Source organism: Lithobates pipiens, unplaced genomic scaffold (assembly GCF_037356315.1).
Source record: "Lithobates pipiens isolate NorthernLeopardFrog02 unplaced genomic scaffold, aLitPip1_a1.2 Scaffold_16, whole genome shotgun sequence".
Taxonomy (NCBI): domain Eukaryota; kingdom Metazoa; phylum Chordata; class Amphibia; order Anura; family Ranidae; genus Lithobates; species Lithobates pipiens.
In genome coordinates this window covers 163,487,164-163,513,459 of record NW_027507748.1, presented here as the reverse complement: position 1 = coordinate 163,513,459, position 26,296 = coordinate 163,487,164, and the positions used below count along the sequence as shown (strand labels likewise).

Sequence of the window (26,296 nt, the reverse complement as noted above, 5' to 3'; positions counted from 1 at the left end):
AACAATCTATGCCATAAAGAATTCAGGCAGATCAGAAGGTAAAAGGGGGTCTAAACCGGTACTAGCAAGGTGTACCTAATAAAGTGGCTAGTGAGTATTTTGCCCACTAGGTGGCGATAAATTAAGCATACATGAATTTATGATAATTTTCTTGGATCTGGCCACTGGAGGGCACCTAGAAACCATTAATTTTTGTCCTGCGTTGTTTTACAACAAGATCGGGATTTTTTTCCCCTTCCTTTACAAATAATACCTTTTGCTTTTTTGGTAGTATTTTTACACTCCTTGAATCTTCATTCATATTTTAACAGTATGAGATTACACATGCTGGTATTAGAAACCGATCGGCATCAAGGGGCTATCCCGGCTTTAAGCCTTTTAGTTCCAGATTGAGGTCACGCTACCAGACATTGATTAAATATGATATCCAAAGCGAGGCTTGGTTATCCCTTCTGTGTATAAATTTGCTATGAGCCATCGTGGCGTCTGTGCCTTGGAAGAAGTCAGGTGTGATGAAACTCGTAGGGCAGAGTCTGCTGTGGCATGAGTGTATATACCAAGCACTATTCCATTTTAAATGTGAATTTTATTCCTTTTCTTAAGTACGTTAAGTTTTTATCTGTACACACTGTATGGAGTTTAGCTTTATCCTGGGTATCAATACACATGGATTTGTGACTGAGGATTCTTAGGAGGTACCTTATATGAGGAGTGGAGGTATCCCAGCACCCAGAGGCCCTTTGGGGCAGATGCACATTTTGACCTTCCTATTATAAGGTCATGGTTGTCCAGTAAGCCTTGTTTGACACGATTTGGTGGAGGACTCCAACTTTTTTTCAAAGCACGTTTATTCTGTAATCGTTTACCAGGGTGGATACAACTACTTTTCATCACATCTTTCGTCTTACTGTTTAAAAGGGCAAAGTCCAAATGTAAAAGTGAATAGTTTTTTTTATTGTGGCATGAATATTGTTTTGATCATAGTTGACATTCTTTAACATATGTTTAGTGTTGGGGGTAGCGCAACTTGTGTCTGTAACCTTCTTGTAGTGGAAAGTCGCCAGAAGGGCCATGTTTATGCAGCTTAAAAGGAGGGGAAGAGTAAAGAGAACCTGAACACACGAAGGTGAACAGGGAATGGTGCTGAGTGACCATTTAACAAACACACACAAAAAACAAAAAAACTTTGGCATGTAAAATAGTTTACATAAATGTATTTAAAAAACTGTATGTGGCTGCAGTATTGCCTTAAAGACCTGGAGATTTGGTAAACAAAAAAGGCATTAGGGAAACCAATTGTTTATTGCAAGAAGCTGGAGTTAAAGCAGAGTTCCACACATTTTTTAGTTTATTAAAAGTCAGCAGCTACAAAAAGTGTCCACGGTCCAGTGATGCAGCCGCCCGGAGCCTCGCTCCTCTCCACCGCCATAGCCACTGTGGGCATCCGGGCGAGCACTGAGCATGTGCGAGTCGTGTTGCTCTCTGCTAGTGGCCAGGCAATCGTCTGGGACCGGTCATGTGTCCCAGAAGATTGCTGGCAGGGAGGGGCCTCCGCCTAGGCGGCCAAGAGCAGGAAGTGGGACAGGAAGTCTTACTCTAAACTAAGGAACCCACTCCACCCCTCCCCCCACCAAAAAAAAAATTGACTTGCCAAATGTGGCACGTCAGGAGGTGAGGAGTGCTTAAAGCGGAAGTTGCACTTTTGGGTGGAACTCCGCTTTAAGCTTCCATGGGTTTAAATCTCCACCAAAAGGAATTCTGAATAAGATTTGAAAGCCAAACAAATGCTATAAGGCAAGACGAGATTTGACCGATTCATTCAAAACAGAGAAAAGAAAATGAGCACAAAAAGTAGTTACTCAACAACCACCAATCAGGTTCCAGCAAGAAATGTATTCCGATTGACCGTTTTATGAACAAACTTCATTTTTGCTTTAATTTTTTTTTCTCTGATTTAATGAATTAACCGAACTAAAAAATGGAGTCCCAGTGACTTTGAAAAACAAAAAGTAAAAAAAAACAAAAACAAAACAGACTTATCTGTGCTCCCTCCCCTCCAGCCACCGCAAAACTTGGAAAACTGAACCAGAATGGACTCATCTTTTTTTTTTTTCTTTTACACACAGGTTAGCCAGGAGTGTTAGGAGAGAGGAGGGAACATTTTAAGACTAGTTATGATTAGGCTGAAGAATTCTACTTTGAAGTGGAATTAAAGTCCCCAATACGTACTTCTCCTTCAGCAATCAGTCATCCCTCGCTGGCCCAGCTTCTTCAGGGTCCCTGGCTATCTTCACTGGATGGCGTGGGATGACGTCACTCCTGTACACGTTAACCCAGCACACAGAATATGTGCGGGAATGCAAACTGAGCTGTGCACGCAATTCCAAAAAAGACTGCAAGCAGGTAGGTAGGTTTATTTTACTGCAGAAGGGGCACTACATGTTTCTTTGGCAATAAAGAGCCAACCTGCTTGCAGTATTGCAACTGCACTTTGATCTATATACTGTAAACAGGTGATCACCTTTTATGACAGCATTTCCTGAACCCAAAATACTGTCCATCAGATTTAGGACTAGAAAATTTTACTACTGGTTTTCTGCATGGAACTCAATCACCTGCAAACAGAATAAACACATTGGATTCAAGCTACCCCACCAGGAATCTTGGTTGCATCATGTAAAAGGCAAAATTATCCTTAAAAAAATAAATAAAAAAATACATGAACTTTTTTTTTTTTAACAGGTAAGAGCACTGCACCCATGAAGGTCTAGTAGACTCTCAGTATAGCGGTCTGCCTGTACCTCTGATACGGGCAGGCCCTTTAGAGCAGGAAGGTCAATGAATTACGAGGACACTCACCAGCACCCTTGTAGTTTGAGAACTGCAAGCCATCAACTGTGATGTATGACAGAACGTTTAGTCTATTCATTCACAGTGAATGAAGGGGCCATGTGGGCTAAGTCCTTCATGGCTGTGTGTTCAAATTGTGACAGTGGGTGTGGGGAAAGATCCCCAACCTGCTGTCATGGGGTAGGTAGTGCAGATGCTGGAACAAGTTACATGTTCCAACCTAAAAACTGGTGTAAAATGTAAAAAGCTGTCCAAAAATGAAGTTATCCTTTAACACTATTCTTCCATACAAGAAATGTATAGATGAACATAGGGGATACCCTGTCGAAATTCCAAAAAAGGTATGAGCTCAATGGATGGCTCGGTGCTTGAAATCTATCACGTATATCACCTTAGCGGGTCGTTCCTCCCCAGAGGATAGGCTCTTCTGATACCCCAGGTTTATAATGCAAATTAAATGTTTTTATTTTTTATGCCTGAACACTCATACAGCCACATTAGGACTGTTATATTTTATGACTCAGTTTCCTTAAAGAGGAAGTAAACCCTGGTGGGTTTACTTCCTCTTTGATTCCGTGCAAAGGTAAAGCATAATGGACTACTATGCATCGCATAGTAGTCCATTATGTGTCACTTAGCTGACACAGGAGCCAGGGAAGTCACCGCTGTCCCCTTGTGTACAGAGCATCCATCTTCTCGGTGTGTCTCGCTGCTCCAGCACTGTCATTAGACAAAGCCGCGATGTCACCCCACGCATGCGCGCGAGAGCCGCCACTCGCGGCATATCGCCGTTGACAGCGGTGCCTGTGTTTTGGCAAGTATCTCCTAAACCGTGTAGGTTTAGGAGATATTTCTTGGACCTACAGGTAAGCCTTAATCTAGGCTTACTTGTAGGTCAAAGTGGTTTGTAAGGGTTTCCAACCACTTTAATATGGAGCCTTTTTGCCACATACAGCACCTTTTGTTTTTTGATGCTTGCAATCATTTTGTTCCTGCTGTAAATCAAGTTTGTATCAATTTCCCCACCTATATTTTTTTGTTGTCTGTGAAAGCAAGAGAAAGGGCCTTCTGGTGGAACAGGCCATATGGATAAGGTTGAAAACCCTGGCAGTGTTGTCCCTTGCTTCTCTCATCAGCACAAAACCCGCCTGATCTAAATGTGTCAATTTCGGGATGTGCGGTAAAAGTCGGTTTGACAATATTTTTGAGAAGAGCTTTAAATCTACGTTGAGCGCAATTGGATGGTAATTTCCACACTGGGACAGGTCCTTCCCTTCTTTGGTTATAAGAGATTTATATATGGTTACCCAGCATGCACCTCTCTCATTGAAAACTAGGAAGAACAAACAACTGGGCTTCACATGCCAATAGACAAGATGGAAATGGCCACAAGATCGCTCAGACAATATTCTGTAAGTATATTAATTTAATACTGAACAGATCAGCATCTAATGATATTTATGAATGCATCTATATTATTATATTAAGAATGTGAAAAAAAAAAACTTATGTCCGGAAAACCGCTTTAAGGACCACCCTATTTACTGCGGCAGGGTGGCTCTTAAGCGCAAAATTACATACCTGTACACAATTATCGTGCTTGGCTCTGGGGCGCACGCCGCCAGAGCCGCTGTGAGCCAATCAGCGGGAGCCACAACCACCAGGCCACCTGTGGCAATCGCTCGCTGGAGAGACAAGAGGATGGTCTGCCTATGTAAACAAGGCAGATTGTCCTGTCAGACAGGAAGAGAGACATCAAATTCCTGCTAATCAGGAACATCTGCCACCTACACAGTAAACACACCCAGAGAACACAGTTAACACTTTGGTTGCCCCTGATTTTAACCCCTTCCCTGCCAGTGTCCTTTATATAGTGTTAGTGCATTTTTTTAAATTTATTTTTAGCACTGATCACTGTATTGGCGTCACTGATCCCCAAAAAGTGTCATGGTCAGATTTGTCTGCCGCAATCCCACTAAAAATCCCTGATCGCCGCCATTACTAGTAAAAACAATAAAAAAAAAAGTTCATACATTTATCCCACAGTTTGTGGACACTAACTTTTGTGCAAATCAATATATGCTTTTGGGGATTTTTTTTTTTACCAAAAATATGTAGCAGAATACAAATGTATCTAAATTTTAGGAAATCAGATTTTTTTTTTTTTTTTTTTTTTATATATTGAGAATGTTTTATAGCAGAAAGTTTAAAAAAAAAACAAAAAAAAAAAAACCTTTTCTTTTAAAGTAGTCGGTCTTTTTTGTTTTATAGCAAAAAATAAAAAAATAAAACAGAAGTGATCAAATACCACCAAAAGAAAGCTCTATTTGTGGGAAAAAAAGACATCCATTATATTTTGGTACAGCGTTGCACAACCGCCAGTTATCGCAATGCAGTACCACATCGCAAAAAATGGCCTGGTCAGGAAGTGCGTAGAAACCTTTCCGGAGCGGAAGTGATTAAGTGGGTAAATGGTCTGGAGTTGATTCTAAGTGTGGTATTTGCATTTGGAATCTACTGCTGTGAACACACATCATGCGTTCAAAGGAGCTGCCCATGCAAGTGAAACAGACCATTGTAAGGCTTCAAAAACACAATAAATCCAACAGAGAGATAGCAGCAACTTTAAGAGTGGCCAAATAAACAGTTTTTGTACATTTTGAGGAAAGAACGCACTGGTGAGCTCAGCAACATAAAAAGGCCTGGAAGACAACAGTAATGGATGATCGCAGGATCCCCTCTATGGTAAAGAAACCCATACACAACATCCAGACAAGTGAAGGACACTCTCCAGGAGGTGGGCGTATCATTGTCAAAGTCTACAATCAAAGAAGACTTCACGAGCGCAAACACAGATGGTTCACCACAAGGTGCAAACCATTCATAAGCCTTAAGAATAGAAAAGCCAGATTAGACTTTGCCTAAAAATCTCTTAAAAAGCCAAGTATTCTTTGGACGGCTGAAACCAAGATTAATCTGTACCAGAATGATGGGAACAAAAAAAAAAGCATGGAGAAGACTTGAAACAACAGCTCATGATCCAAAAGCACACAACTTCATCTGTAAAACATGATGGAGGCAGTGTGACGGCATGGGCATGCATGGCTTCCAGTGGTACTGGGTCATTGCAGTTAGAGCCTGGCAAAGCATCAGAAAGAAGGAAACCCAGTCTTTGGTAAAGTCCATGGGTTCCAGACTGTCATTGCCAGTAAAGTATTCAACAGAATATTAAAAATGAACATTTTATTTATGATAATTACAGGGGCAAATGAATATTATACAGCTTTTATATAGCGCCAACTGTTTGCGCAGCGCTTTACAACATGAGGGCAGACATTACAGTTACTTTACAATTTGGTATAAGAGGAATCAGAGGGCCCTGCTCGTTAGCACTTACAATCTAAAAAAGGAAGGATCAATTGATACAAAAGGTAGTAGCTGGGGGGGGGGGGGGGTTGAGCTGATGGAGGAAGTAAAACTGTTAGAAGCAGGATAGCCTTCTTTAAAGAGAATGGTTTTCAGGGATTGCCTAAAAATTCATAGATTAGGGGACAGTCATACAGATTGGGGTAGGGTGTTCCAAAGGATGGGAGAAGCTCTGGAGAAATCTTGGAGACAGACATGGGAGGAGGTGACAAGGGAGCTAGAAAGCAGGGGGTCTTGGGATGACCGAAGAGAGAGCGCCTTGGTTGGTATTTTGGGATTAGGTTGGTGATGTAGCTGGGGGCAGAGTTATGGATGGCTTTGTAAATTATTGTTAGTACTTTGAATTTTATTTGTTGGGCGAGTGGAAGCCAGTGGAGGGATCGGCAGAGAGGGGTGGAGGACACTGTATGGTTGATAAGGTGGATGAGTCTTGCAGCGGTATTCATTATGGACTGAAGGGGGATAGTCTATGTAAAGGTAATTCAATGAGGAGGGAGTTGCAGTAGTCTAGGGGAGAGATAACCAGGGAGTGAATCAGAAGCTGATGTTGTCAGCTAAAAAGGGGAGTATTCTGGAAATGTTGCGGAGGCTAAGGTGGCATGATTTGGACAGGGATAGTATGCGGGCCTGAAAGGACAGTTCAGAGTCTAAGGTTATCCCCTAGCACCCTGGCATGTGGGGACGGACTGATAGATGTTCCATTGATCTTGACAGAGAAGTCAGGCAAAGGGGCACGTGGGAGAGGAAATATTAAGAGCTCAGTTTTAGATAGATTCAGTTTGAGGAAGTGGTTTGACATCAAGGCTGATATGTCTGTTAGTAGATCAGTGATGCATGAGGAGTTTGATGGGGTGAGCTGAGAGGCAGAGAGATAGATTTCGGTGTCATCAGCATATAAATGGTAGTGAAAGCTATGGGAGGCTATCAGCTGACCCAGGGAGGAGGTGTAGATCGAGAATAGCAGAGGTCCAAGGACAGAACCTTGGGGGACCCCCAATGGTAAGAGGAGTTGGAGAAGAGGAAGTGGAGTTGTAAGTGACACTGAAGGTGCGATGAGATAGGCAAGATTCGAACCTACGGAGAGTGCAGCCATGGAGACCAAGCAAATTGAGTTTTTTGAGGAGGAGGGGGTGGTCAACTGTATCAAAGGCAGCAGAAAGGTCCAAAAGTAAGAGTATGGAATAATGATCATTGTTTTGGCTGTTTGTAAGTCGTTTGAGTTTTAGGAGGGCAGTTTCTGTGGAGTGCTGTGGGCGAAATCCAGACTGAAGGGGATCAAGAAGGCTATTCTCAATGAGGTAGCCACTCAGTCGGTTGTAGACTAAACGTTCAAGGAGTTTGGAGGTAAAAGGGAGTAAAGAGATGGGTCTTAGGTTGTTAAGATTGGTGGGGTCTGAGGCCTATTTTGGTATGGGTATGACTAGAAAATGTTTTAGAGAGTTGGGAGTTGGGGAAGATGCCAGTGGAGAGAGATAGGTTGAAGATTTGAATTAAGGAGTGTAGGATTGAGTCAAATGGTGACCATAATATTTGAGAAGGAACAGGGTTCAGGGTGCAGGTGGTTAGGTGGGCATTAGAAAAAAGTTTAGTGACTTCCTCTATAGTAGCTGGGTTAAAAGAGGGAAGTATTTATTGTGCAGGAGGACAAGGGGTGTAAAGTGAGGGAGGTAGCTGTAGAGCGGAGATCTCAAGACAAATTGTTTCAATCTTATTTTTGAAGTGATTAGCGATCTCCTGGGAAGTGAGTAAGTTAGTGGGTGGGGGTAATGGAGGACGAAGTAGAGTGGTAAAGGTAGAAAAGAGATGACAGGGACTGAGTGAGAGGGTGTTAATGAGAGTGATAAAGTAGGTCTGTTTGGCAGTGTGCAGGCAGGAATGGTATTTTTGGAGGGCAGATTTATATTGGCTGAAGTCTTGCTGTGACCTAGTTTTACATCACAGACGCTCAAGAGCGCAGCTACGTTTTTTGAGGCTTCTGGTATTGTCTGCCAGGGTTGCAGCGGTCGGGCCTGATTCTGTGCGTTGTAAGGGGGGGGGCAAGGGTATCAAGGGTGGATGACAGTGAACTGTTGGGGCAGGACAAAGATGAGATTTTGTCGTAGAGACAATCTGTAGCAGGAAAAAAAAAAAAGGGTTAAGATGGTAAAGGTTTCTATGGGTAATAGTTTGGTAGTTGGAAGGCAAGGAGGAGGCAGACAAGGAGAGAGTGAAACTAATAAGGTGGCGATCAGAGAGAGCAAAGGGAATATTGGAGAGGTTGTGCGGGGTGCATAGGTAGGAGAATATGAGGTCAAGGCAGTTGCCAACAAAGTAGAAGCACTTGTCCATTGTTTTAGATCAAAAGAGGAGGTTAGGCTCAGAAGCTTAGAAGTAGCGGGAGTGTTGAGATTAACAGGGATGTTGAAGTCACCAAGAATGATTGTTGGAATTTCAGAAGAGAGAAAGTATGGTAGCCAGGCAGAGAAGCCATCAAGGAAGTTTGATACCGGTCCAGGGGGCTGATAGATCACAGCAATTCTCAATGAAACTGTATAAAATATACAAATACAATGAGCTTCAAATGAGAGGGACAGAGAAGGGGATGGATGAATAACCTGAAAAGTGCTTTGTGGTGATAGGAGGATTCCAACACCACCTCCTTTCTGTCCACTAGGCCTGGGAGAGTGAGTCCACAGGAAGCCACCATAGGAGAGAGAAGCAAGGTCAGATTCTTGAATCCAGATCTCAGTACTTGCAAGTAGGTTCAGGGAGTATGTGATAAATAGGTCATGGACAGTGGTGAGTTTGTTACAGAGTGGGCATTCCAAGGGCACAGGAGAAGGGTAGGCTGGTTCTAGGTTGAAGAGGAATAGAAATGAGATTGTGTGAAATGAGAGGGACTGTGTATAAAAATGGTTGCAGTTCCTAAAATTTGTACTTTATGTTCAACCCCTTGAATTAGAGCTGAAAGTCTGCACTTCAAATTCATTTAGATTGTTTCATTTTAATTGTAATTTTATTCTGGTGGCATACAAAGCCAAAAGTACAGACATTGTGCCCCTGTCCAAATATATATTATATATATATATATATATATATATCTCTATCTCTCTAACTGTATATGACCAGAAAAATTTCACTAAAAGCTGAAGGGATAAAACTGGATACAGATGAATGAAACAGTTAAAGCAGAATTTCACCCAAAAAGGGGATGTTCTGCTCTTCCACCTCCTCCCACTGTCAAGCTCCCTGCCATATTTGCTTCCACTCCCACTTTTGGGGAGATCGCTTTGGTGGATCCACCGGAAGTTCTCCTCTCCCTGCCCAAAAGCTTCTAGGACACGGTACAGATCCTAGAAGGCTGTGGGACCATTCACAAGCCCAGCACTGTTCACGCATGCACAGGCGGCTGTGAAGCTGCAAGGAGTCACAGCTGACTGTCCACAATTAACATACTTTCGCTGGGGACCCGAAGAACAGTAAAGAACCAGCTCAGGTGAGGATGGTGCTGGATCCTTGGACAGGTGAGTGTGTTTATTAAAAGTCAGCAGCTACAGTTTTTGTAGTTGCTGACTATTAATTTTTGCAGAATTGACTGAAGCTCCTCTCTAAAACGGTATTAAAACTGAAAACAAAATGACAACTAAGGCTTTGAATGAAACATGTTAGAAGACTCCAAAGTTATTAGACTCCAAATCTCTTTTCCAAACTGTATGATACATTATATACAGTAATTACTTATTGCTTTATTATTATTAGTGGTATTGGTAATTCCACACAAATATTGACAGAATAGATATAAAATTATATAGGAATCAACAAATTAAGATAAGCAATTTACCTTTAAGTGTTGCTTTCTTTAATACTTTCATTGCATATAGCTGACCAGCATCGGTTCCTGAGATTTTCCGCACCAAAAAGACCTGTGTAAGCAGATGATACTGTGGTTATTAAAAGTAAACAGAGCAGGGCAAAGATTTATACCCTGATATTACATTACAAGAGCTAGAGACCTCCAGGGAGCAAAAACACAGAAGTATGTGTATTTTATCTAATGAATCATAGAACTTTCCCAGGAAAGCAATTTTATTCACATTCCCCCAGCAGGCATGCAAACAGGGGCATACCTGCCTGGCTACACAACCAATCTTTTAGTATAACCCCCTGCATAGGCCAGTATATGGCCGATGGTGTCAAAAGTAGATATGATCTGCCTGTTACCATAACTTGGAGATATACACATAGAATTCAATGTCAAAATAAGGGTTCTTATTGTTTAACACTGCAGTTACTTTAAGGGCTTATTTACACCAGCCCTGTTGGGCTGCATTGGGCAATGTTGACTAATGCAGTCCCAAACAAGGCAGACTCCCGTTTTATTTCTTTGAACTGCATTGGTATGTGCTCTGGAAAAAGTAGGATATGTTACATTTTTGCACACCATGTTTTGGCTCACTATAATGCATCACTACATGCTGTCCCATGTAGATTTAAAGTGGTTGTAAACTCTTACAAACCACTTTGACCTACAGGTAAGCCTAGATTAAGGCTTACCTGTAGGTCCAAGAAATATCTCCAAAACCTACACAGTTTGGGAGATACTTACAAAAAGACAGGCACCGCTGTCTACAGCGCATGCGCAGGGGCACTGAGCACGCCGCAGATCACGGCGATATGCCGCTTGTGTTGGCTCCCGTGTACATGCGCAGGAGTGACGTCATCGCGGCTCCGGCGAATCATAGCACCGGAGCAGCGAGACCCGGAAGTCACTCCAGGATACATGGCAGCGGTGAAGATAGAGGAGGACCGCTTCGGGGGCTTAGTTCTCAGGCAAGTTATTCGTAATGAGCTAGTATGCTATGCATGCTAGCTCATTATGCCTTTGCCTTGCAGGTGGCATTTTTTTATTTTTAAGTGCCTTTACTTCCTCTGTAATGGTTTTGTGCCTAGCAGCCCAGATCCTCCCTCTTCTCGGGTCCCACGCAAGAGCTCCTGGCCCCTTCCTCCTGCCGGGTGCCCTCAAAGCAAGCAGCTTGCTGTGCATAAAAGGTATAAAAAAAAAAAAAATCTTGTGCCTTTGCAACCACTTTAAGACAGGAAAAAAATAGGATTTTTTGTACTCACCGTAAAATCCTTTTCTCTGTAATTCACTGACCGACACAGCTCCTCTTAGCCATTGGGTTGTTATGCCCCATTACTAGGAGATACTAGGCATTAGTTGTAATACAACACTCAGAACTCTTAGTTCCACCCAGAGGTCGGTCCCTTGGGCAACAACCCTCCACCCTGCCATGCAGTCATCAGTACGTCAACAAGCAGTATAAAGTTAAGATAAAAAGGAGAGGCGGGTGCTGTGTCGGTTGGTGAATTACAGAGAAAAGGATTTTACGGTGAGTACAAAAAATCCTATTTTCTCTTATATTCACCGACTGACAGCTCCTCTCTTAGCCATTGGGACGTCCCCAAGCAATACCAAACGAGGGGTGGGAAAAACAGCATAAAAACTTCATTCACCGTGGCAAGTGAGAACTAGTGAAACTACCCACAAAAAACACAACAGTGCGTGGAGAAATCCACCACCAAACCAGGATACCCTCAACAGGAGTGACTACCCACAACTGCACCAAAAAACTGTGGAATGTAATGCAACATCGCATTAACTTAATGGTACTGTGTTTTTAAATGAAAAATGGGAATATATTGCATATTCAATTGCAATTATACGGCCGCCTGCAAAACAGGCATCAGCCGATCCACCGACGTCTACCTTGTAGAACATGGTAAACGTGTGGACAGACAACCAGGTCGCTGCCTTACACACCTGAGCGACAGACGCTTGGTGTCGGAAGGCCCAAGACGCTCCGATTGCCCTTGTGGATTGGGCCGTGACCAGAAAGGGGGGCACCTGCCCCTTCAAGGCATAGGCTTGTACTACAATCTGTCTGATCCACCTGGAAATAGTGGCCGACGAGACTGCCATGCCTTCTTAGGACCAGTCACGAAACAAACAGCAAGTCTGACTTCCGAAAGGGAGCAACGGTAGACAAATACACCTTGAGAGCCTGAACCACATCCAGAGTGTGAAGGGCCACCTCAAGGCGTTTCGGCTTAGGACAGAGAGATGGTAATACAATGTCCTCATTAATATGAAAATCCGAGACCACTTTTGGTAGAAAAGACGGTTGCTGTCGCACCACCACCTTATCCTTGTGGCTAACCAGACAGGACGACTTGCAAGACAAGGCCGCCAGTTCCGAAACCCTCCTGGCCGATGTGATGGCCACTAGAAAGAACAACTTCTGGGAAAGAGTCAACAGGGGAATCTCCCTGATATTGTCAAACGGCGGTTTTTGAAGCGCCGATAACACCAGGTTCAAATCCCATGGGGGTAATGGTGAACGCACAGGAGGGACTACATGTCGTAACCCCTGAACGAAGGTACTCACTAGTGAGCGAGACGCCATGGGTCGCTGAAAAAAAAAAAAAAAAAAAGCCAGCCAAGGCTGAAATTTGCCCCTTAATGGTGCTTAACGCCAATTTTTGGTCTACTCCTTGCTGAAGAAACAGCAGGATCCTAAATATAGAAAAGGAGCGCGGATGCCATCCTTTCTCGTCACACATGGAGATGTAGGCCTTCCAGGTACGATGGTCCGGGAAGATTTTTGTGCTCTCAACGAGTCTGACAGACCCAGTTTCCTCAAAACCTGGCTCTCAATAGCCATGCCGTTAAAGCCAGCGATGGTAAAGCAGGATGGAGAATCAGACCTCAAGGCAGAAGGTCCCCTCGCAACGGCAGTCACCAGGGAGTGTCTGCCACCAGACACACCAGGTCTGCGTACCAAGGACGCTGAGGCCAATCTGGAGCAACCAGTATTACTGGGATCCCCTCGGCTTTCAACCCTGCGAAGCAGATGTGGCAACAGTTTCAGTGGAGGAAAGGCGTAGATCAGCTGGTACTGATCCCACGGAGCCACCAGCACGTCTGACACGTCTGACCACGGATCTCTTGTCCTGGACACAAATCTTGGCACCTTTCCGATTGAGACAGGAAGGCCAGAAGATCAAAGGCTGGTGTGCCCCACCTCAGGCACAGTAAACTGAATATCTCCGGATGCAACGCCCATTCTCCTGGGTCCAGCATCTGGCGACTCAGATAGTCCGCCTGCTAGTTCTCCACTCATGGGATGTAAATGGCCGACAGGGCCGGTACGTGTCTCTGCCCACCGAAGCATGTGAGTGACCTCCAGTGCAGCTGTTAAGCTTCTTGTTCCCGCTTGGTGATTGACGTATGCCACAGCCGTGGCATTGTCTAACTGGATCCTGATCGGACGCTCTTGAATTCTCATCGACCATGTGGAGAGGTATAGCCTGATCGCTCTCAATTCGAGCAGATTGATCAGCAACTTAGATTCTTCCTTCGACCAGAGGCCCTGAGCCGACTGAACCCCCATCACTCCACCCCAGCCGGATAGGCAAGCGTCCGTTGTGATCACTGTCCACTTCAGAGGCAGAAATGATTTCCCGGGGACCTCAGCCACCAGATCAGTGAGTGTGAATGACTGGCTCACCTGGATCTGTCGATCCAGGGACAACTGAGGTTTTTCCCATTTTGTCAAAATCTCCTTCTGCAAGACTCTGGTGTGGAACTGGGCATAAGGTACTGCCTCGAATGAGGCTACCATGAGACCCAAGTCTTGCACGCAAAAGCGGAGCGAAGACCACTGCGTTTGAGTCTGCAGTTTGTCTGAAGGGAGAAAAACTCTTGCTTCCATGGAGTCCAGCAGTAAGCCTAGGTACGCCAGACACTGGGTCGGTACAATCACCGACTTCTTTAGGTTAAACAGCCACCCAAATTCTTGCAGGGTCTGCATGGTGATCGCCACATCCTCCTCTGAGGAGGAAGATGCCCTCAGGAGATGATTGTCTAGGTATCCCACGTTGCCGCAGCAATGCCAAAACTGGAGCCAATACCCTAGTAAAGACTCAGGGGGCTGATGCCAGACCAAAAGGAAGAGCCACAAACTGGTAGTGGGCTTCCCCGACTGCAAACCGCAGAAACTTTTAATGCCGAAGACATATGGGTATGTGCAGGTTCGCATCCTGGATGTCCAAGGATGCCAGGGAGTGTCCTTGATGGAGTGCAGCAACTACTGAGTGAACTGATTCCATTATGAACCTCTGAACTTTTACAAAGTGATTGAGGGCTTTAAGGTCCAAGATTGGACGTACCCCTTCCTTCTTGAGAACTACAGACAGATTTGAGTAGAATCCCTGGAAACGTTAGATTCCGGAACCTGTACAACCACCCCACGACTCAGCAGGCCCCTTACTGCCCCCCAAGAGGGCCTCCCAGGGATACGGGTATGCTGGAAGGGAAGAATCTGTTTGGCGGCCAAGAGAGAAACTATCTTGTAGCCTGAGGAAATCAGATGGCAGACCCACCAGGCTGCAAAATCCCGAAGGCGACCCCCCACCCGAGACATGGATGGGGACAAACCTTCATGTGGTAGCACTTTTATTCACAGGCTTGCGGTTCCAGAGACTTTTTTGTCCATCCGTGGTCATCCTGTCAGGCTGGGGGGGGGGGGGGGGGGCGTTTTGTCGAAGCTCCGGGCGAAAAATCTATTTATAAGGGGAAAAAGAGGGCCCTTGCCTACGGTGTGGCTCCTTAGCCTTCCTGGCTTGTGGGAGTAAGGTACTCTTACAACCAGTGGCATTTTTAATGATGTCATCCAAAGAGGCTCCAAGGAGCCAGTCACCAAGGAAGGGCTTTTTTTGGATGCCTGGTCAGCAGACCAGCATTTTAGCCAAATCAGGTGCCTCAGCACCACAGCTGACACTGAAGCCCTGGATAACAGAGAGAGAGTATCCAGGGCCTCGTCGCAGACGTACTTAAGGCCTTGCACTAGTTTTCCTGCTAGTTCCCCGCAGACAGGAGAAGCCTGTTGCACTCCCAATTCGCGGTGCAAAATTTTTGCCCACTCAGTGTCTGCGACACAAGTGCGGATGCCAGTACTGGTCGCACGGCGGACCCCACAACCGTAAACAAGGAACGAGCCACTGCCTCAGCCTTTCTGTCCGTGGGATCCTTGAACGCAGGAGCCCCCTCAACCGGGATCGTGGTTACTTTCCTTTAACCTGGATACTGGGGGGTCCACGACCGGAGGAGCCAACCATTTCTTGAGAAGGCTCTCCTCAAAAGGGTAACATACCGCCATGTATTTGGGGACCAAAAAGGTCAGTTGCGGACGACCCCATTCTTTGTAAATGAAGTTGTCAAAATAAGTCAGATGCGGGAACACCTTAGGTGAACGTGCTGGCTTGCGGGACCCAAAAGGGACTGGTACATCAGGGGCCACCAGCCTCAGCAGGACCCGAGTCTGCATCAGAGCGCTCCCTAGAGAACGTGGGGGGGGGGGGGGGCGCTTTATTGCACCTTTCTTCCCACGCACCACCTCCATCTTTGAAACAAACAAATTGAGGACCGCCGTCAGGGTGTCCATGGGCACTGCGCAGTCTGCAGGTGACCCGGCTGCAATTGCCTGGATTTCGGGGGAAAAAACACTAGTTTCTGAAGCCATGCTGACCCTACCCTGTCTGCCACCCGAAGGGGACTTAGGACAGTGCAAGTCCCACCCTCCTTACTGCCGCTGGCTGAGGAGCTCTTTCCTGCCAGACTCACCACCCTGAGGAGTTCTGCGCTATCCAGGAAATAGTGCCTGTAGTCCCTGTGGGCTCCCAGGTACAGAGGAAACAATGCTGTGTCGGTGGCAGCAGCTGCAGATAGCACCAAAACCGCTCTGAAGTGTGCTCAGGCTTCAATAAAATGGCCGCCCAGCGTCCAGTACAAAGACATAACACACACGGAAAATGGCTGAGAGAGCACATGCTGCTGCTAGAGAACACTGAAAAACGTGTTCAGGCTTCAAGAAAATGGCCGCCAGTGTCCTGAATAGGAGATGACTAGGAAAATGGCCACTGAAGCCTAGGAGAGCATGCTGCCCTTGCCCACACCTAAAATGGCCGCCAAAGCAGCTCCATGAGGTACAGGGAGAAACGATGGCAGTGAACACACTGTACAGGACATCAGCAAAACATCACAGACACCTTCCAGGGGCATGAAGAACAGGACCCAGGACACCGCTAGCCAGTGCAGCCCTCCCCCCCAGGTGAGAGTCCCTGCATAGACAAACACACACATCACTCAGCAGCCACATGCAGCATCCCCCCAGAGGGGGGGGGGGAGGTAAAATGGGGACAGGGGAGAGAAGACAGGGAGGTGAGGGACCCCCGAATCGACCTCCCAGGGAATGCCCAGCGGCTCAGCCCCGCCGAAGCAGGGAGTGCTGTACTTACCAGTCCTGAAGAGCTGGGAGACATTCCATCACAGACCCACTCACTGATCAGTACAGGGTGGCTGCTGGCCCGGCATACTGTGACGCAGACATCAGTAGCCTGGTCATATGTATGACCCGGAGCATAAAAGCTCACAACCAGCTGAGTTTTCGTCGTGGCCTGCTGAGCGTGTAGCTGCGGCCTGCACATGCTTGATGGCTGGACTGGGGAGACTACAAGGATAATAGTATCCAGCCTGTCACCCAGCCGGCTTTTGATAGTAGATCACAGGATCATTCATCTTGCGCAAAAAAGTCACGCTTCTGCATAAAAAAAAGCACAGACCGATGGGCCTGCAGGGTTCCTAGGTCCTTCGCCTTTACTAGGCAAAATAAAACCGACGACTGCATGGCGGAGGGTTGTTGCTCAAGGGACCGCCCCGTGGGCGGAACTAAGAGTTCTGAGTGTTGTATTACAACTAATGCCTAGTATCTCCTAGTAATGGGGCATAACAACCCAATGGCTAAGAGAGGAGCCATGTCGGTCGGTGAAGAGGAAAAAAAGTTTTCCCCCCTGAAATACCATATATAACATGAATAAATATCAATATCATACAACGTAGACATTATACTGGTAAGACAATCTATTGCAAAAAAAAAATCTGCATACAATTTTAATGAAGTGCTATGTTGGAGAATCTTTATAAACCTCATGATTTTTTCCATCTTCTGTGTCATTCACACTACAATAACCCATTGCGGTGTATTAAAGCAGAGTTCCACGGTCCTGGTGTGCCATTTTCAGTAAATGGCAAGACAAGTCAATTGCAGTACTGTGTGCACAAAGTACCTAAACAGGCACACACACACACACACACACACACACACACGGTGTGTGCGTACTTTGTGGGTGGGTATGTGTACCTTTTGTGCGCGCACTTTGTGAGTGGGTTGTGTATGTACTTTGTGGGTGGGTGTGTGTACTCTGTGGGTGTGTGCACCTTTTAAGCCTGACCCCCCTATTCCTGTACCATCATTACTGCTTTTGTGGGGCTTGATTGTGATAGCAGCAAGGACTGCTGCTTCTCTAAAAAGCAATCCATGCTCAGATTGCTTTTCAGGAGGCATTAGGCAATATGTTGCCTCCTCACCACCTGTTTTAAGCCTGTAAATGCAGAACCGCCATACTGCGACCATGCAATGCACACAGTTGCAGGATAACTCCATTTACCCTGGGTATACCTCCAGCTGCAGCCAAAGCATGGGTATACCCCCAGCTTCTGCAGGTAAAGGGGGAGAAGTTGGGGGTGGTAAAACACGCTTAACCATGTGGTCTTACCGCCCCTCCAACATGTGAAGCCCTTGGTTTACCTCTGGGTGGATGTGTGCAGGGCAGCCCATTCTTTTCGATGGGCCTCCCTACTCACAGAAATACAGGAAAAGCAGTGACCGTCCCTTTTAAAAAAAAAGTAAATCTTCTCATCCCAGTGTCAGAAGTTTTCAGTTTGTGAGCAAACATGAGGCATGCTGCAGGGCACTAAACATCTGTCACCCGCATTTTGGCAGAAAAAAGGCTCGACACTTGTAACGTGTTTAGGTGCATGAAGTGCTTTAGTATTAATTCATTAAACTGGCTAGAAAATTACATTTTTTTCTGCCAGAACGCTGCTGCTCCTGGACACGCTGGCTATGTTTTTTTTTTTTCTGCCTCTAAACACCTATGTGTGCATGGACACAGACTAACATGCAGGGCACAAACACCCGAAACTTCCCCAACAGCCATGTTCAATATGTTCAGTGTGCATAAGGCCCAAGACCTGACACTTCCTTTGAAGAAACTACATATCCTACAATCCCTGGGTCTCCCAGTTTAAAGGTCTGCAGGTGAGAGTTAGTAACCAGACCTGACACAGGCAGAGCTCACCGTTTTATCACATTAGCACTTCCACATTTGTAACGCCACATAGAGGAAACGGCAAGGCAAGCTCTCAACACTATGTGACCCATAAGATGTTGCTTGTCCCTTTAGTGAATAGGAACAAGCTGGATGAATGAAGACATGGACATAGCGGAATTGATCAGTCATGGCACTACAAGCTTGGCTAAAAACATACTTACAGATCATTGGTAAATACATAGCAGTGATGATTCCATTATACCCATTGCACCACATCCCAAAGGTGCTCTATTGAATTGAGATCTGGTGACTGTGGAGGCCATTGGAGTACAGTGACCCCTTTGTCATGTTCAAGAAACCAGTTTGAGATGATCTGAGCCTTGTTAAATGGCGTATTATCCTGCTGGAAGTAGCCACCAGAAGATGGGTACACTGTAGTCAAAGGGGTGGACTTGGTCAGCAACAATACTCAGGTAGGACATGGTGTTTAAATGATGCTCAATTGGTACTAAAGGGCCCAGAGTGGGCCCCGCCACCAGTCTGAACCATTGATACAAGGCAGGATGGATCCATGCTTTCATGGTAAATACACCAAATTCTGACCCTACCATCTGAATGTCACAGCTGAAATCAAGAGAGTCATCAGACCAGGCAATATTTTTGCAATCTTCTATTGTCCAATTTTGGTGAGCCTGTGCGAATTGTAGCCTCAGTTTCCTGTTCTCCCGAGTGGCACCTGGTGTGGTCGTCTGATGCTGTGTTTTGCGTTCAGATGGTATTCTGCATACCTTGGTTGTAACGAGTGGCTGAGTTACTTTTTCCTTTCTACCAACTTGAACCAGTCTGCCTAGTCTAGTCTTACATCAAGTCATTTTAGTCCACACAACTGCAGCTCACTGGATATTCTCTCTTTATCGGGCCACTCTCTGTAAACTCTAGAGATGGTTGTGTGTGAAAATCCCAGTAGATCAGCAGTTTTTGAAATACTCAGACCAGCCTGTCTGGCAACAACAACCATGACACGTTCAAAGTCACCTAAATCCCATTTTTTCCCCATTCTGATGCTCGGTTTGAACATCAGCAAGTCGTCTTAACCACATCTAGATGCATAAATGCATTTGAGTTGCTGCCATGCAATTGGCCAATTAGCAATTTGTGTTACCAAGCATTTGAACAGGTAACCTAATAAAGTGGCTGGTGAATGTATTTAAGAGAACTTTTAAATGAAAACTATGTATCTGAATTTATGCTTACATTAGCCCCTTGTAATTCTAAACATAGCTGCACTCTAACTGGAAAATGGAAGGCCAGCACTAGGAGACAGGCTCTTTAGAACCACACAGGCTGAGACAGCAAGAAGCTCAATCAGCTGGTAAAAATGGGATTTATTGCAAACGTTAATAATGGATCACAAAGCTGGTAAACTTTCCCAGAAAAGGTGGAAACCTTAGCTGGCAGTAATCATGCTGACAGAATAGTGTGACAGAAAAAGGATGACCTCATCAGCGCATTGCATTTCCCCTCCCTGTCCAATCAGCAAACTGGGACTAGTCCAGAGAACTGCAAATTTACTTTGAGCTGCTACTAAATTTACAATAATATATATGGGAAAGAAAAGCAGTTGAGATGCAAAGAAAATCCTATATACACATGCCATGAAACACTCACCTTTCCAAATGAGCCCTGTCCAAGTACCTTGAGCAGCTCAAATTGCGAAGGGTCAGCCTTCTCATGTCCCTCTTTTACATGGTGTGTGATTGCAATCTCATTTATATTTGCTTCATCCTACAAAGAAAAAAAAAAGAATAGGTTTAACATTTTTGCAATAAATATATGTAACTCATGTTTAAAAAAAATAAACACACACACATAGATAGATAGATATCTATCCCCCTCCCCTCCCCCTTAGGAGTTTTTGAAGTGGAAGTCTTGGGTGCAGATATATTTTTTTATTTTATTTTTTATTTTATTTTTTATTTTTTTTAAAAGAGGAGCGCCAATCTCCCCCGAAAAATTAAAAGTCAGCAGCTACAAATAACGTAGCTGCTGACTTAACTGCTTCAGCCCCATAAGATTTTATCTTCTTCCTGACCAGAGCAGAACACTTTTTACAATTTTGCACTACGTCGCCTTAACTGACAATTGCACGGTCGTTCGATGCTGTACAAGAACAAAACTTTTCTCCCCACAAATAGAGCCTTCTTTGGTGGTATTTGATCACCTCTGCAGTTTTTAATTTTTTGCACTAAACACAAAAAAAAAAAAGCGACAATTGAGAAAAAAAAAAAAAAAGCAGACATCATTCAGATATCCCCACTCAAAGTCAAGGGCGGCATATGTACCTTGAGTGGGAAGTGGTTAAAAATCTGTATTTTTTGCTAGAAAATTACTTAGAACCCCCAAACATTTTTTTTAGCAGAGACCCAATAGAATAAAATGGCGGATGTTGCAATATTTTAAGTCACACAGTTTGCACAGCAGTCTTTCAAACGCAATTTTTTTTTGGAAAATAAACACTTTATTGAATTAAAAATAAACTACACAGTAAAGTTGGAAAATATGATGAACAAATTGATGGACTTTATAGGCAGAACAATAAAAATGTTTATAAAATTCAAATATCTTTATTACATATTATATAAAAAAAAAAAAAAAAAAAAAAAAAAAAAACATTTTCCATTCACGGTATCGCAATAATTGCCTATTGGCACATAACACACCAATTTTCTCTATAAAAAGTAAAGTTGCCCAATTTTTAGTTGCCTAAACTTAAAGCGGAGGTCCACCCTAAAATGGACCTTCCGCTCATCGGATTCCTCCCCCCCTCCGGCGCCACAATTGGCACCTTTCAGGGGGGAGGGGGGTGCAGTTACCTGGATAATCCAGGTAACTGCACCCACTTCTGGGCTAGCTCTCTGCGGAAAGTGGCGTACATTACGCCCCTTTCCGCAAGTGCCCTGCTGCCTGCTGGGAAACACACAGATCCCAGAGGCAGCGGGGACCGTCCTCATTGCGCAGCGCGGCTCGCGCATGCACAGTAGGGAACCGGGAAATGAAGCCGAAAGGCTCGATTTCCTGATTCCCATACCCAAGATGGCGGCGGCAGCACTCGAGTGTCGATCTAGAGATCGGCTTCGGGTGCCGACATCGCGGGCGCGCTGGACAGGTAAGTGTCACTATTTTAAAAGTCAGCAGCTGCAGTATTTGTAGCTGCTGACTTTTAAAAAAAAAAAAAAAAAAAAAAAAAAAAAAACGCGGAGTCCCGGCGGACTCCCGCTTTAAAGTAAAAATGTTTGTGGAAAGGTCCATTCTAACATCATTAACTTGTTTTTAAGCCCATGTTCACACTGTGGGCTGGTTTGAAATTGAGCGAGTTTAGCTGAATTCACACGATTTTAAACAGGCATTTCAGTCCGACTTCGGGGGTGATTTGACAGACATTTGTGCAGGTTAATGCACCCGAAGTCAGCAAAAGTAGTGCAGGAAAGTCGGTATCTCACCGATTTGGATGGTGCCATTTCCGGCAATAGGATCCGATTTGGCATGTCAAATCGGCACTATGTGAACGTGGGCTAAAGGCGAATGCTCCAAGGCTGTCATCTGACATCACTCTGGAACTAGTATGCAGGCAATGAAATCTGAAAAGACTAATCTTCTCTCTTAAATGCTAGTGTTAGGTCAGTGAATCCCTAGATAGTAAAGTCAGGCTAATGATGAAAGCGGCAAGTAAATAGATACAAAAAAAATATTGTGCTTTAATATTGCCTCGTAAAAGACATGGGCAAAAGCATATACTAAAAAAAAATAAAAATAAATGAAAAACAAACAAAAAAAAAAATTCCTTTCCTCTGCCTTCCAAAGTAGCCAATCAAACCAAGAGTGGATGGATCAGCTGCTTTACTAGCCAGTAATGAATGGTAAACAAACAGCCAGAACCGGACGTCTTATGGTTTCATGCACCATGCAGACGACTGGGCAATGGAAGTTCCTCCTTTGTCTCTATGGTGAACCGGCGTGATAGGAGAGCCCGAAAACATTCAGCAATGGAGTGGGTCACCCCTCCACTGCTTGTTAAAGTGTACAGGAGGACGTTAAGCTGAGTGAATCACTTTAAGGGGGAAAAAAAAAAGCTTTGCAGGCTCTAAAGAATGATAGCAGGATCATGGCTGCAGCTTTAACCACGATACTGATTTTACCCCCATTCCAAGGAGGAATATATATAGAGAAATATATAGAGATAGAGAAATATATAGAGATGATAGAGATAGAGAAATATATAGAGATGAGAATATATATATATATATATATATATATATATATATATATATATATATATATATATATACATATACATACATACATACACACACACATACATATATATATGGGGGTGTTTAGTGATAAAGTGGAATGTTAGAAAATGGCCTTTGCGGGCATAGCGATGTTAAAAAAAAAAAGTGTACCAGTCCGGACCTTCATGAGCTCTGTGCATAGCATAATTCATACCGACTAAGTTTTTTTTATGTTAAGAAATGTCTGTATTCTGAAACAAAACTGACATGTTCTATTTGTAGTCAATGTACCTTGTGAAGTTTCTTTTTTCTGCTGAAAATTCTCAATAAAACCATTGGAAAAGAAAAAAAGTGACCATAATGTTTAAATGATATCCAGTGATACACTGTCACACCTAGCTCTGCACATGCTCAGTTGATCTCAAATTGTAGGCATTTGTAGAGGCCAATCTGCTGACAGCCTTAAAGTGGAATCAAATCCTCCTATCCTTTACAGTCAAGGAAGCTGCTTCAGGTTGATCCGCAAATGCCAACATTTGATTGTTTGACAGTTTGGTTGAGGACACAAGCAAATGTGACAGCATATGTGACAGTTAGCAATTCCGGCATTCCAGTAATGTAGCTCTTTTTGAAACTGATAAATCGATGGGTTTAGTTCCACTTTATGATTTACTGCTGTTCAGGGGTTCTGGGCTTCAGCAAAATGGCAGCCACCAGCAAGAAGAAACAGGAGCAATGCTGAATGCAATTTAAAGCACACAATAATTTTGGTAGCATAATTAACGTGGAATGTATGTTCCTCACTAAAGAACAATTTATGGGTAAAGTTCTGCTTTAAACAAATTCAGCTTTTATTTCTACCTTTGCGAGTTCCTTTAATCAAATGTTTTCTCTATTGCAGGTTGAAGCATGTTCAAATGAATGCACATTGCACCACTTGTCATTAGCTTCTGTGCCTAGTGAGAGCAGGCCACTTTGACCATGGGGGGCACCTATGACAAAATTCTCACTTAAAACAAAACAAATTCAATCACATTTATGCGTTTTCCATACTGGAAAGGGCATTCAGTAAGAAAATGAACCACAATCAGATGAAAATGGCTCTCAGTCTAACCCTGAACTACAAATCGGCACCGTTTTCTGTTTGCCGTGTGAATCACGCACCAAAAAAGTGGATGCAGTACTTTAGCTTTTTATTATATTTTCATCAATTTTGCAATTCCTTGTCTAAGGTCACTTGTGTCAAGCTACATATCCAATCTTCAGAAAAGAACAGCTTTCAATGGATAGCGTTTTCATTTCTGTAGAAACCCCGCAGAGCACAGCTTGGACCCCTCACTGGTGCTGGATAATATTTGAGTTATATGAAGAACACATTCATTTCTGAAAGTTTCATGCATTATAAATGTATTTTTAACTGGCAGATTTAAAACGGACATGCTGCCGTCTACAACGGGACTTAAGAATTAGCAGTACTGACCTATGACGACAAAGTCTTGCTTACATGGCTGCCAGCTGTGTTAGCTCCAGTAAACCAACATATTTCATTTGTTTAGAAGGAAAGCCTTTTCACATTCAGAATTAAGCGGAAGCAGAATTAGTCACTATCTGCACATTTCATTTACAATATCACTGATTACTCAGAACAAGCAGACTGCCAACATGTTACTTTGCCCACCTTTCTCTTTATTCCCGTGCTGCTTGTACCATGCTGAGTCTTTTCATTTAGTCACATCTACCCTTGTGATATGCTATGACTGGCCTCAAATTCCTTGCATAAATTTAAAGTGGTATTAAACCAAAAGTAAACATTAAATTGCAGTTTACTAATTCTTAGATTTGGAGGCTGCATTTGTTTCTATCCTTTATTTTCACCTGGGGATCTGGGTAGCAAGTCTGTTTTTACGACACTGACAGAGGTGCTTACACTGATCAGCTTTTATTCATTCATGAAAAACCTATATCCCAAAAGAAAAGAAAAAACAGCTTACAACTGCCACTGTAACTGCAGTGTAAGCCGGAGTTTGGCATCAGTTTGTTAGTTTATCTAAATCTGCTAATGTATCCAACATTCCTTCCCTCCCCCCCAGACTGACAATGCTGCTATCCAAAGGTGCCCCTGTGCTCCTTCATCCAGAGTGGGGGCAATCCAATACAGGAGGTGCGTTACTGACCAGATCACCAAACAAAAAAATAAAATAAAACGCTAATGCAACCACCACATCTAAGGATTGGTAAGCTGCAATAAATTAAATTTTCAGGTTTAATACCTCTTCACAGCTGAACTCTAGGCACAACAAATCTTTTATAACTAGTTAGAAATATGCATGCCTGTTACACATCATGAATGTTTTTATCTTAACAGTCCGAGACCTTTCTCTATTTCATGTGAAGTCAACTGGTCGCATTCGGCTTCTTTCTATTCAACAGGGAGAGGGGTGGCCCTACTGTTCAATTGAAGTGGTTGTAAATGTGGAAGTTTTTTTTTAACCTTAAAGTGTTTGGTAACCCCCCCTCCCCCCCCCCAAAAAAAAAATGCTGATCCTGTCCCTTTAATGTGAAAGCTGCAGCTTGGTGCTTTTGCTTTTTGCATTACTTCTCTGTATCTCTTATAATACCCGTTTGATCATGCCAGCTCCTGGCTTACCCAGAGAACAGACCACAATTATCATGGCTGCTGAGCCAAGATACTGTGGTCTAAATGCATGTCTGTCATCCGCAGGTTTCCTCTGTTTTCAGCTTTGCCCTCCCTCTTTCTGTCAACACTGTAGTCATGAGTCCTAAAACGATCTCCTTCACTCCAGCCCTGCCTTGTCCCACCCCTCCCCTCTCGTAAAGACTTAGGCAGGCCATACACGGATCGAATTTTGAAAGAATTTTCTTTCAAAAATCTATCTAAGAATTATCGTTCGCATTTCACATCACTAGAGGACTGCAGCAACAGACGATTTTCGTGTGGCAATCAAACTTGAGTAATCAGAAGTGTTGGAAATTTTTTGAAAAACAAACGATTTTCTAATCAATGATGGGAGAATCGTGCGAGAAATGTAATTGAAAAAGAAATGTGCAAGAAAAGAAAATTCTTAGAAAGAAAAGATTCCCAGCCACAAATTTTTTTTCTGTAGCAACATGAGGTGAAATTGAAGGTTTGGTTGGCAGAATTTCGAAATCAATGGTGGCACCATTGGATCACAAAACGCACACATTTTCTGATTTTAAAAAGAAAATTATTTCGAAATTCGACCATGTATGGCCAGCCTTAGCTGATTGCAATGTTTACCTGAAGCTACTCCTCCCCTTACGGGTAGTAACACTACTATCAAGGGACAGAGCAGCTTGCAGATTAATCTTGGATGGTTTTTCAATGGCTAATCATTTTGTAGAATTAGAATAACTATATTTATACATATAACTTTTCAAAGATATTATATTATAAAGTGACCGTTTGCAGATTACTTGATTCTAGACTTTATTACTTGTCATATACAATGACATCCTGGAAATATATCAATATACCA

The 26,296-nt window shown here is 43.8% G+C and overlaps 1 protein-coding gene across 2 annotated transcripts in view; it reads right to left on the bottom strand.

Moving 5' to 3' along the window:
• RPS6KA3 (ribosomal protein S6 kinase A3) overlaps positions 1-26,296 on the bottom strand; it is a 216,778-nt gene that overhangs the window by 93,979 nt on the left and 96,503 nt on the right. For both annotated transcript variants that reach the window (XM_077480720.1, XM_077480721.1), the window contains 2 exons: positions 20,155-20,271; positions 10,097-10,178 (listed from right to left, as the gene is read on the bottom strand). In XM_077480720.1, coding sequence (XP_077336846.1) covers positions 10,097-10,178; positions 20,155-20,271 — 199 coding nt within the window. The remainder of the gene's footprint in view (positions 1-10,096; positions 10,179-20,154; positions 20,272-26,296) is intronic.